A 12,044-nucleotide genomic window follows, 5' to 3' on the forward strand; every position below is an offset into this window, starting at 1 on the left:
GACTTGCTCCTCCACTGCCTGTGGTCCTGTCCCCTCCAGCCAGTCTGCAGTCCAAGCAACACTGATGTCTGTGTTTGCTCTGACTTTTTTTTTTTTTTTTTCCTTTCTCAGCAGTCAACAGTGCCAGAGGGTGACAGAAATTAAAAGCAATTAAAAGAGGCAAGATCCTGCAAAAAGCTGAGACATGCATGTCACTGGAAAGCGAGGGATGTTGGCATGTTGCAAAGCCTGGCCCAACAACCCAGTCTGAACCCTCTGGCAGGATGAAGCAGCTGATTCACGACTTATTCTGAAAAGGGACAATTTACTTACAACATGTTGCCTAAGGTACAACACCTATCTGTTGGATTTGAATACTTAATTCCCATTCTGTATTTAACAGGAAGCTGGCATTCAAATCTCATTGCACACTTGACTCATTCTTTGCTTTTTATTTCTACTCTGATGTGTATTCCCTAAATATGAAAATGCTCTGCTATTTATGAATGCAGCCCTGGCAAACACAAAAAGCCCACCCCATTCCCTCCCAAATAATAATAATGACATATAATTCTTTCTTTTTTTCATAATAATAATAATTATAACAATAATAATTACAAATAAAAAGTCAGAAACGCTGTAGACCAAGTGGATTCTCAGTATTAAACACTAGTGCAGTTGGGGATTTCCTTTGTGCTTTCACTGTTGGCAATTGTTGAGATGCTTCCTGTGGAGGAGAAAATGGAGAAGAAAATCAGTGCAGTGGCTTCAAAGTTTGGTCTATATTGCTTCTCACTCCTCTTTAGGATGTGGTAGTGTAAGTGTAAGGACAGAAAAGATGCTTAAAAGTAACACATTCTTTTATGTGTTTGCAATAAGCAGGGAGCATGCAGAAAACTCAATTATTACAGCTCAGCTGACCAGAAGTAAACTCATTAAGTTCTCAGGGACATATTTGCTTGTAATCATAGCACACCAACAGTGTGAGCCTAGCTCAGCTGATTCTTCTGAGGGTGCAGAGAATTTGGCACTCCTCCACAGGAGAGGCAGGGTCATGAGCAGGAATAGGTGTGAGCCACAGCTATTACTAACTTCTTTATACCTACTGCTGGTGCCAGGTTCCTACCCTGGGAAAAGCTGAAAAGCTGTAAGAGAAACTCCATTACCTTGCTGCTGAGAGAGATTTACTCCCTATCTCAGTGCCTCAGGGCTCCACTTGTACCTGGGGTCACAGTCACTGCCTCTCCCACTGCCCAAAAGACCAACACCTTCACCCAGACTGTGAAACAAAACTCAGCTGAGGGCAGTCTCTCACCCATCACTCGTGTGTCCAGCTCTTTGTCCATCAGCTCCTCAGGATCTGTGAACTCACTCAGGGTGATTTTGGGGGCATTCTCACTTTGGCTGACAGAGCCAATCATTTCCTGCTCCTTGTCATGCTGAACTTGGGCATAGATGTTAATCCAAGGGATTTTCCTGCATAGGAAAGGAAAATGAGAGGTTATGTTTTGTAACACAGGGATCCTCAGCATGCCATGTATTAATGAGACAAACTAAGCTAAGACAAATCCTAAAAATGCAGCACTGGCAGTGATGCAAAGTATGAGCTCTCAGAATGGTGAAAGTACCACGTAGATGTTCATCTCTGAAAGTGCTCTTAGCATCCACTAATTCCAGTGACAGCCTAAAAGTGCTCCAAATATCAGGCCATTGTCTTCATATCATGTGCACGAAGGCTCACTCAGCTGCAAACTTCAACGTTCAGCCTTTTTAAATGAGAAATCAGGCACACAGTGGACACTGCACTCAGTTCAGAGAGCAGCAATCAACTAAGTACAATCAGCTGCAATTGTCAACTCTCTCAGTATTTATTATATGATTAGTGTTGCATTGGAAAACCAAAAGTAAAAATCAATTTGGCACTAGTATCAACTGAGCAAAAAAATTGCTGGGCTTGTTGCTGCCGACAGGCCCACACTGACTCAGAAGAAATTGTCACACCTAAAAGAGTTATAAAGAATTGTTCCTGTCTCAGAGTCAGAAAGGATTTGGACCTCATAACACTGATCCAAAGTCTATTTGTTACCATTCTGTTGTGAAAACCTGTTTGTCATGCTATGGATCAAGTTTGCAGGGACTAATTTTTCCTTGCTGCTCAGAAAGCCAAGGAAGTGAAGGGCTTATTTCTTCCTCCTTCTCCCAGGCAAAGTTACCTTGACCTGCTAGAATGGTATCATTGAGAGTCAGTTAGGCAGACAGATTATACAGACAGGTAGTAATTCCTGCAGGAATGCCAGTTTAAAATGAGAGACCTGAAAAGGAATGTGTAAAGCATCATGGGGGTTACCAGGATTATCTTCATTCCTGTTGGAAGTGTGCCTGTTGGAGCACACTGCTTCAATGAGGAACATTTGGAGAATATTTTGAGTTCCTTAAAGCACATAGGAGTGAGAGAGAAAGATGTGCTCAAAAGAAGCAATAAATAATGCCATATCTTTATGCTGATCTCTCTGCTGTTGGATATGTCCGAGACTGAAAGCAGTGGAAATTGTCTCAGCTCTCATGAATTCAATAGGTCTATGTTGATTTTACTCCAGTGAAGCTCTGGCCTCAACCAACTTGTGCTATTGGCTTGATTTAGTTATTCTGTTCTCAACCAGCAGGACAGGACATATTTGGGATCTTCAACAGCAGCCAACAGATCTCATGATCTTCTCCTTTTCTCCTACCTTCTCATGTTTAAATATGCCTCAAATGCCACCAGAAGATATAGGAACTACACAGGAAATGAGTGAGAGCTAATGCACTTCCACAGGATCTAAGTGTCCAGAATTTGTCTGGAGATGTATAGAGACATGAGAACATGCCTGGAGATAGTGGAAGACTTAGTTCTACTTCTAAAGAATGCAGTGGCAGAGCAGTGATCATCTCTGAACTTCAAGTGGAAAGGTGAGAGAACCTCTTTAGAATAGTGAGGCAGAGAGCCAAGGTACTTCAGAGAGTTAGGGCAGAAAAAGACTGAGATGGCTGTACATCTATGAATGCATACCCAAATACCTAATCCTGCTGTGCCTCCAGGCACACACACAAGTGGCCACAATCACATCACTCTGAGAATACACAAGCACACAGTCCTGCAGTGCTGTCCCAGGACACACACATGGACTGTCCCACAGCCCCACCACTGCTCAGCACTCGCACACACACACTATTGACTGATACATCTCGATCTTCCAGAAAAGAAACCACTCTTTTACAGATTATTTCCATACTTTTCCCCTCCTCCTTCCTTTTCCACTGGGACCTCCTCAATAAGCATCTCTCTGGCAGTAGTGTTTAACATACCTGCTGAGTCTATAAATTGATGGACTCATAATAAGGAGTCTGTGTGCAAACCAGCAAAGCACCAAATCTATAGAATTAAAAAGTCTTGTCAGCCTATGCTTTCCCCTAACCTTTCCCTGTAAGCAGAAGTACTGTATTCAGGATGGGACCTCCATTAATCAAAGTACACATGGCTAATGGACCTCTGCATCGCTGAGAGCTACAGGAAAGCTTCTGGGTTTGCTCCCCTTTTTCCATTAAGAATCATTACATGCTCTCACTTCTGCTCCACTGAGCTAGGGGTTTTAGACAGAGCTGAAAAGTTCCTCTCTGTTCTCAAAAATCAAGTTGAAACACTCTGTGTATGTATATGACTTAACCCAAACTTTGTCAATTTGATCTGGGATTTTTCCCTTTAGGACAGAGAGATAAGAGGGGACAGCCAGTTAATAAGCTTTTTGACTAAGCAAAACTGGTGCTTTAACCACCTTCCTCCTCACTCCCAATTTGTAATACAATCAACTTTCAGACAGATTTTAACAAAGCAGGGTCTCCACAGCCCGAGAGCATAATAGAAGTATGATGGCTGCTATACTCAAATCTCAGGGTGCTTAAGTAGTACAAGAGTCAGTTTTATGAGCTGCAGTAGCAGAACATGACCCAGAGAGTGCCAAAGCAAAGTGCATTAACAAGGTCCTCACTGCTCTCTGCCAGCTGGAATATAAAGACCCTTCCTTCCTGGTAACTGCTGCCCACAGGGCTAAGGACATCAGGCCAAACCCAGGAAGCCATCTCATCAAGACACAAGGGAAAACATGTCTTATGCAGGGTTGTACCTACATCTTGTCACATCTCCCAGGAAGAATTCTTTGCCTTCTTCATCCTGCATATGGGTGGGAGAATAATTATCAGCTGCCTTCCCAGCACACTATTAAATCCATGCCTTAAACAAATCCCATTCCCCGGGGAAGCTGTATTCCACCTCATAGAAGCAGAGAGAGGATTTCAGGCTGTAAAAAGAGGTCGTGGTGAAGGCCTTGAAATCTGTGTCTCAGCAGAGTCACACAAATGCTTTCCCTGGAAATTGTCCTGAGCTACTGAATTCAGTGGGAGCTTGGTAACAGCAGTGTGGACAGGATCAAGCACTACAAGGAGTACCACTGATTAGGACAATGGTTAATTAATGCATGATGGCAGCAAGGAGGGAAACTTTAAACCTGGAGATTAGGATAGATGCCTGTTTTATCATATCATTTAATTTTGAATATTGTTTGTATCCTACTAACATCCTTAGAGAATACTAGCCTTTTCCCAGGGGCAAAAAAAGCTGGAGAAAGCAACATCTAGCTGGAATCTGGACAGGAAAAGCTCTAGTTTTTCATTTAGAGGGACTACTACATCCAGAAAATTTTATTTATTCAATTTTAAGTCAGACTCAGCTTATGTTTCTAACACAGTATTTTGCCACTGGTCAGGATCTAGGCACGCAGATCATTTTATAGTGCAAGTACTGTACTGATTGCAAAGTTCCTCCTAAGGAGCTCCATCTGCCTAGAACATATCCTCCTAAAGTAGACCTTTGGCAACCAAGCCATTCTTATCACATATTTTGTTTCACAGTTTGCAGCAGCCAAGTGTCATGGGCCAGACCTAGTCCTGCCTGATGTCTGGAAGCAAAAGGTTGATATTAACATCTGTCAAATTAAATCTCAGCACATATTCCCAAAGGCATTTTGATGCTTTACACAAGTTTTTCTGGCTTTGAGTCTCCTACCTTTAACATAAACACACCTATTCCTCTGCAAGATCAACCTATTCAGTTTGCAAGATACAAATGAGGTGCTGCTGCACTAAGGCAGCTGGGAGGGTGGGGACAGACTGTGTGAAGACATCCATCATGTGGGTTTTGACTAAGCTTGCCTTGTGCATCTTAGTACTCAGTGAGCACAAAAGTTCCCATTTCTGGTCTGTGCTTTAAATGCATCTGCTGAAGCAGAAGATGATTTCTGAGCTCTTGGTGAAGTTTTGGAGCACCAACTTTGTGGTGAAACAGCAGTAGATGATTTTCTCTCCAAGTATCAGAAATAGGGAACTACATTCATCTAAACCTGAGGCCAGCATAGTTCACTCTACACTTGCAATTCAGATACAGCTCTGCCAAGGTTTCCTGTAAACTGCCCAGAGTCTCTTCCTTCCATTCCACAGTTTTACAACTTACCTCTTGAATTTGTAGATTAAAAAAACAGCCAAGCCCACAAACACCACTGACAACAACATCAGCATTGCTGAACTGCTGTGACCTGAGCTGGAATCCACAAGGGGTGCTGCAGGAGGAAAGGCAAAACATTACATTTGTGGGATATTACAAGGAAACACATTAACTACCGAGAGTTGAGCTTAACTCTGTCTTTGTCACATCTGCTTTATTACTACTGCATGGTGCATGCTGGTTTTGGCAAGACCAATCAGTAGGAAACAAATTGGTTCTCTTGTCCTTCAAAAGTCAAGGCCCTTTTTCAAGACAATGCAGTCTAACATCCCTGAGTGAAAAGGCACAGCAAGCCACGCTTACCTGAATGCCCAATCACTCCTGTATTAACAATCTGGGCTATTATTTTTCAGGTTTTTCCAGGTACTAGAGTGGAAATGAATTTTATGAAGCATGACTTAATACATATCTATTCCCCTTTGGAGATGATACCTTAGAGCATCAATGAACAGCACAACTCCCATCTTCCAAGGATATTAATCTATCTCATGTGTGACAGGGATCTACTCTTATGACAAGCCTCAAGGTTCATCCTTGTATAGGACCTTAGAGACTTTTAAATTGAGTCAGTTTTCATAATGTGGAGGAGCCCAAAGCAGTAATCCTGGATACAAATACACAATATATTATAATATTTTGGAGATTTTGATCCTTGACAATTTGGCAGGCTAAATAAAATATATTCCTATACCTTGTTTATGCAGCTGTTCCAAGAGCTCATCAGAGCACACCATCTTAATGGCCTGAGCACTGTGCTGAGATCAAGTGTCTGATGAGAAGTCTCCAATGATGCACAAATGATTATAAGTAGCAGCTGAGTATTTCTCGTTTTGCATAAATATTTGGCTTTGGTGTTTTACTATTCTCTATTCTTTTTCTGTCACCCTAAAGATAGGGACAAAGTCAAGCAAATAGTCAGCCCTGATTGCACTGTCAAATTTCCACACCTAGCAGTCTGATCCTGCCAGCATTCCATTGCTAACACTTCTGACTCTTTTGTGGGAAAGTCATTTCATCTAAGTCAAACCACTATGGGAACAGTCGTGAAACAAATCCAGCACCTGCATTGGAGAGGGTGCAAGAATAGCTGCAAAACATAATTTAAATGCAGTGCCTTACTAGAACCAAGCCAGAATCTGGAGAATTCCAGCCACCTGGAGACCTCAGACATTGCATTGCATTCCCAGTTTTCCAAATCAATCAATTTCAGGCTACTCCTATTAGCATCCAACTCACATTCCAAAGGAGCAGTTATAGAGTGAAGGTAAAATGGCATTACCTGTAGGAAAGGTCATGAGCCTTGATTTAACCCAGCTCTTGGCTCGCTGAGGAGAAGCTGAAGTACATTATTGTGGGATATGAATCCCAGTCTTTCAGAGAGGCTATCAGCAAGGGCACTTGCACAAGATTCCACATTTCAGACAATTGCAAGGGCAGTCATAAAAGGTAAGGGCAAAAATAAATCCATCACCTTCCTTGTAACCATCACTGTTTCATCAATAGCTGAGACCTTCATACTAGGCTGGTTTAAAGTAAAGGGACTGTCAAAGCTTAAAGTGAATCTATGTTACTTTGTGCAAAAATGGAGATAGGTAGCATTGAAATGTAAATATGTACTAATTTTTGGAAGTCAATATTCAGGCACGTATTCCCTGTAAGAGGACTCGACCTTTTCCTGAGTACTTTGCCCCTTTAAAGTTTCTTAGCTACTCATAACAGTAACAAGCCCTTTGCTGAGGGATTTGATCCAACATCCATGAAACTTGGTAATATCCCACTGAATTCCACAGGTGCTCAATAAGGACTTAATAGAACACCATTCACCTGGTTTACTAAAACACTTGAAAAACACCAATGCACTTGTTAATTAAGCCACAGGGAACTCTTATAAGGTACTTTTTATACTTGTACAAACTGGAGCATGAAGATGCCCCTGATGGGCTGGTTTCAACACTTCCTGCTTCTACCAAAATGTCTCAATTGGTACACAGCCCAGCACCATATGCCAAACTGTGAGTGCTCTGATGCAGACTGATTCTCCTGGGGTTGTCTGGAGCCTCAGGAGAGCCACAGCTGTGCCTTTGACTCCACACTCACCTAATGTCAACTGAGTAACATACACAACCACTTCAACGCCAGGCTTCAGTTCAAACTGGACCAGGTTCTGGTTGAGAGCATTAAAAAGGATTTCTACCACCTGATGAAATAAGAAGAGATACAACAATTACAATATAGAAGATGGCAAAGTCTGCAGAGCATTCAGGGATACTCAAAGCTCATGAATAGTGGCTGACATCTCTTACTGGCTTTATGAGGGCCTGAGGAAGTGGAGAGAAATGCACATGTGCTTTAGGTGGAACTGGATGTCATTACATGTAAGTCTTCCTTACAGAACTTATGAGACTCTCATAGTGTGTTATTGTATCTCTTCTGAGAAGCAAACCTAGAAGGTTGGCATATTTATTTTCTTTTTGGGGGGGCTATGGGAAGAGGGAAAATAACTAAGGACCTTTTCACCTTCCACAGTATCCTTTGAGTCTGATGAAATGTGTTTGGAAATCACTGACATATTGGCCTTTCATTGGTGGATAATGAAACTGAATTAGGCAGTCCAGACCTACGTTTCTTTATTCCCATTGGACCTGTCATGTAGTTTCTGTTCAGATAGGCTGTTGGGGATGAGACAATCCAGTTTAAGTCAGTGGAAAATTTGCCATATTTCACCTTCACTTAGAAAAGGGGCCTTGGACTGGAGGATTACTGGAATTGCTGTGCTAGGAGATCAGCAACCCAGCTCTGTTGTGTTATTTGGTTGCCCCAGAGCACATACTCAGCTTATCAGATTGTTAATGCCTGATCTCCATAGAGTAGCTCTGATGGACAGGGCACAGCTAATGAGTAGTTCTAATGACCTACTCTGCAGGCAGAGCTACTCAAGCAGAAGGCAACAACAGGTGCCAAACTACAACTGAGTAGACTGTCAACTAAAATTAGGGTACTAGAGCTTTAGGCCTCATAGTCAGTCAAAAATCTAATTGAGATGTCAGCATAAAACTGATACGTGAAATATTAACACAACAGCTTGTTCAGAAGGAGTTTTAGTACTGGTATATCCTACTGAACAGGAGAGAAATTACTCCAAGACCATCCCTCCAAAAAGCCTTTCAAACCTTCCCACCTCAGTGCATCTTTCCTGCACAACAACCATCAAAAATTTAAGAGACTAGCTTTGATAACTTCCTAGGACAAAGGAACTACTCTGCAGGGACTGACTTTACTAAGTGGGTGACAAGAACTTCCACTGAATTCAGCAGTCCTCTGAATAATTACTTGGCAATGGGCTCACACATAGTTTGTACAGTGTAAAAATGCTGCATACAAGAACATTAGCTAGAGCCAGGCAGCCTTTCCAGAAGTACTTCATTCCTTTGCCTTTACAGACCTGATTTAATCACTTGGTAATTCTAACATGAAAGCTTCAGCATCCTAGTGCTGTTGTTCTTTCCTTGCCTGCATATCACTGTTGCTATACATCACTGTAATTACCTATTTATCTAAATGGATGGATATTGTAACTTCCAAATATAGTTTGCACAGGCCATTCACTGCTGCAGAAGGAAAAAAAAAAGAGGTCTTGTTTTGGTGATCTATGAGCTGAAGAGTCTGATTTATATTTAGTAAACCTTGGTATATTATCTTGCTGCTTTGGCCTCCCTTTATTAGCATTTCTCCAGGGAGTAGAGGGAGTACATATTCAAGGTTCCTTTGGCTATAACTACTGTAAAAAGGACACTCTACTGGCACTACCACACTAGTGCTAGACTGTGACATATCTCAGTGAGATATTAGAAAATCCTGTTTTTCCTCTGAAAATAATTTTCTTTAATGGCATAAACTACACTGCCACAGTCCCAGATGCATCCATTTCCACCACACTTATTGTAAGTACTTCCAATGCTGAGCAGCTTCAGGGGCCCATCTGCAAACAATATGACAGGAATAAATGTTCCATGAATCCTTCTTTCCTTACTTGCTCCAGATCAGCCTCACTGTTTTTCCTCCTCTCTGTTGTGTTTTTGTGGGGCAGTATGAAGAGTTCAGCAGATGTAGGCAGCCCAGGGAACACAGCTACCAGGATCTGTTCATCAGGGATTCCAGTCACCTAGAAGAAAAGTAAAATGGAGGTCTCTAGCTGCTATTTTGTTACTTATGTTTCCATTCACTTCCCGAAATGGCACTCCCATCAAATTGCTATTTTCCAGTTCCACTGTAGGTGTTGTGGTCCTAATGAGCTGTTCTGCCTATTTGGTGTGTCAGAAATTGAGCTTCTGCTAATGATGTATTCTACTTCCTTCCAAGAAGTGATTGTAGGCTTGACAACCCAAAGATCACAACCCAAAGTCCAAACCTAGCACGTCTCCAGATCTGAATGTGGTCCTCCTTGCTACAAAATAGCTGATCCAAAGTCAGATCCAGAGAGTCTGTCTCAGAGCAACCAATGATAAATGTGCAACCAACGGGGACAATATCAAGAAAAGTGCCTGCAATCACCTCCTATTACCAGGCTGGAGGATCCTACATTTGCCACACACCAACAGCAGTGTCCCCAGAGGGAGACTTTACTCCTGGGGCGGTGCCAGGAGCTGCTCAGTTTGCTGCACCAAGGCTCTCACAGTTGCCTTCAGCAAGACCTGCCCACTGAGGCTGCTGCCCTCCCTCCCAGTCCAAGCTATGCATCCTCAGTAGGGCGGGCAGGAAGCCTCCCCTCCCTCAGAAATGCTCTGCCACATGAGCTTCTGTAGCTCCATCGGCTCTCTGGTCCTACCCCACCTCAAACTCCACTTCAGAGGTGAAGCGTTCCAGTGGGGCAGCCCATTCCTGGTGGGATATACAAGCAAGCACTTCTACAAGATTGCTACTCTTCTCTGTAGCCAATCAGAGTTACAAGCTAATTTATTATTTTGGTCCTGCAAGCTTGACTCTGAATACAGTAAAAGGGAAAAACAGTTTAAAAAAAATAAACTTAGCATTTTTTCAGGATGGAAGAACAATCTAGGAAGCTTTTATAAACTCTCAATTTTGAGTGGGCTTCAGATGAGGAAAGCTGAGCAGGAATGTACTTTCTCAGTAAAAATAATCAGCCTCCATTTCTAAGAACAGCTGTAGCTAAAGCAAAAAAAAAAAAAACCCAACAACATACATTTTCAGCAGAATGCAAAATCGACAATAGCTTGTCTAAATCTAGCTCCTAATTTCACACCAAAGTCCCTATTTGATATCATAAGTTATTCTGTCCCCTTTCCTGCAAGAATATGAGTACTAGTTTACATATTCTAATTAATCCCAAAGGAAGATTCAGTAGCTTTCACCTACAGAAGTCTCTTTTTATCCTGTATTTTTAAGGTAAGTTTATTTTCCCTCTGAATCCTTTTTTTTTTTTTTTTTTTTTTTTTTTTCCCCAGCTGGAAAGGGAGTAGAGTTTTAAAATGTTCACCAGTTGCTACACTTAGCTGCATGTGGAACTCCTGACTATCAGGAAGAGATAAAAATATCCAGAAGACTACAATGTGTTTCTTCTGGGATGAAGTGGATCAGCTGTTTAACAACACACAGTACCACTAACCAAATACTTGGAATAGAAAACAGTACATACTGTCATATCAACTTGGAAAAAGAAGAATAATGATGATTATTTTTGAATTTAAAAAACCCTCAGGGGTATTAAAAGCTGAAAAGCTCACAGAAACACTCATAAAAGCAATTGTAATACTTCCACAGAGTCAGCCATACAGATTGACTCTGTAAAAAGATCCAGCATATTAAGAAGCTTTTAATTGTTCTTTAATGACAGTGTCATCATTGCTGTGTTTACCTATTCTTTTAAGCTAGCATGTCAAAAAATTGCATGTTTTAACAGCCTAGTCAATGTTAGTACAGACAAGAAAACAGATGCTCACCTGTGCTAGTGCTCTCTTGATGACTTTGCCAACATCTTGTCTCCATTCAGGGATGTCAGGGTTATAGTAGTCCAAGTTGGGAGAAAATGACAGGAGCTGAGATTGGAAATACTCTGGAACAGAAAAAGTATTTATGAGAAGGTTAAATGGGCATTGTTTAGGGTACAGACAAGGGTGCAGAAGACAACAGGAGGACCATAACCATCGTAAAGCAAGAGAGTGAGAAAACTCTGAAGGAAGAAAAAGGCAGGCTAACAGTAAGCAGGACAGAGAGCTTGCAAGGAAAGAATGATTATAATGGTACTTATAAAGGATTTTTTGACCTAATGCCAGCTTCTGGCTTTCCCCAGAAAAACAAAGCAAGAATGAGAGAGATGAGAGGATGCCTTCATGATGCCTCTGGGCTTTGTAATTTTACCACTCAGCTTCAGATTCTGCTTACAAGGGTGACCAGCAAATAAGGCAGCACCTGGCTGAAATTTGGAAGGCCTGTCTGACAATTGCAGAGCAAACAA

General features: G+C 41.8%; 1 protein-coding gene across 1 annotated transcript in view; it reads right to left on the bottom strand.

Moving 5' to 3' along the window:
* Positions 1-641: 641 nt before the first annotated feature.
* The window catches only part of SORCS3 (sortilin related VPS10 domain containing receptor 3), a 263,700-nt gene continuing 252,297 nt past the window's right edge, over positions 642-12,044 (bottom strand). Inside the window, exons 22-27 of the mRNA XM_062496294.1 lie at positions 11,530-11,642; positions 9,603-9,734; positions 7,670-7,769; positions 5,522-5,627; positions 1,295-1,455; positions 642-706 (exon numbers count right to left, since the gene is read on the bottom strand). Coding sequence (XP_062352278.1) covers positions 642-706; positions 1,295-1,455; positions 5,522-5,627; positions 7,670-7,769; positions 9,603-9,734; positions 11,530-11,642 — 677 coding nt within the window. The remainder of the gene's footprint in view (positions 707-1,294; positions 1,456-5,521; positions 5,628-7,669; positions 7,770-9,602; positions 9,735-11,529; positions 11,643-12,044) is intronic.

This window comes from Cinclus cinclus, chromosome 7 (assembly GCF_963662255.1).
Source record: "Cinclus cinclus chromosome 7, bCinCin1.1, whole genome shotgun sequence".
In the NCBI taxonomy this organism is placed as follows: domain Eukaryota; kingdom Metazoa; phylum Chordata; class Aves; order Passeriformes; family Cinclidae; genus Cinclus; species Cinclus cinclus.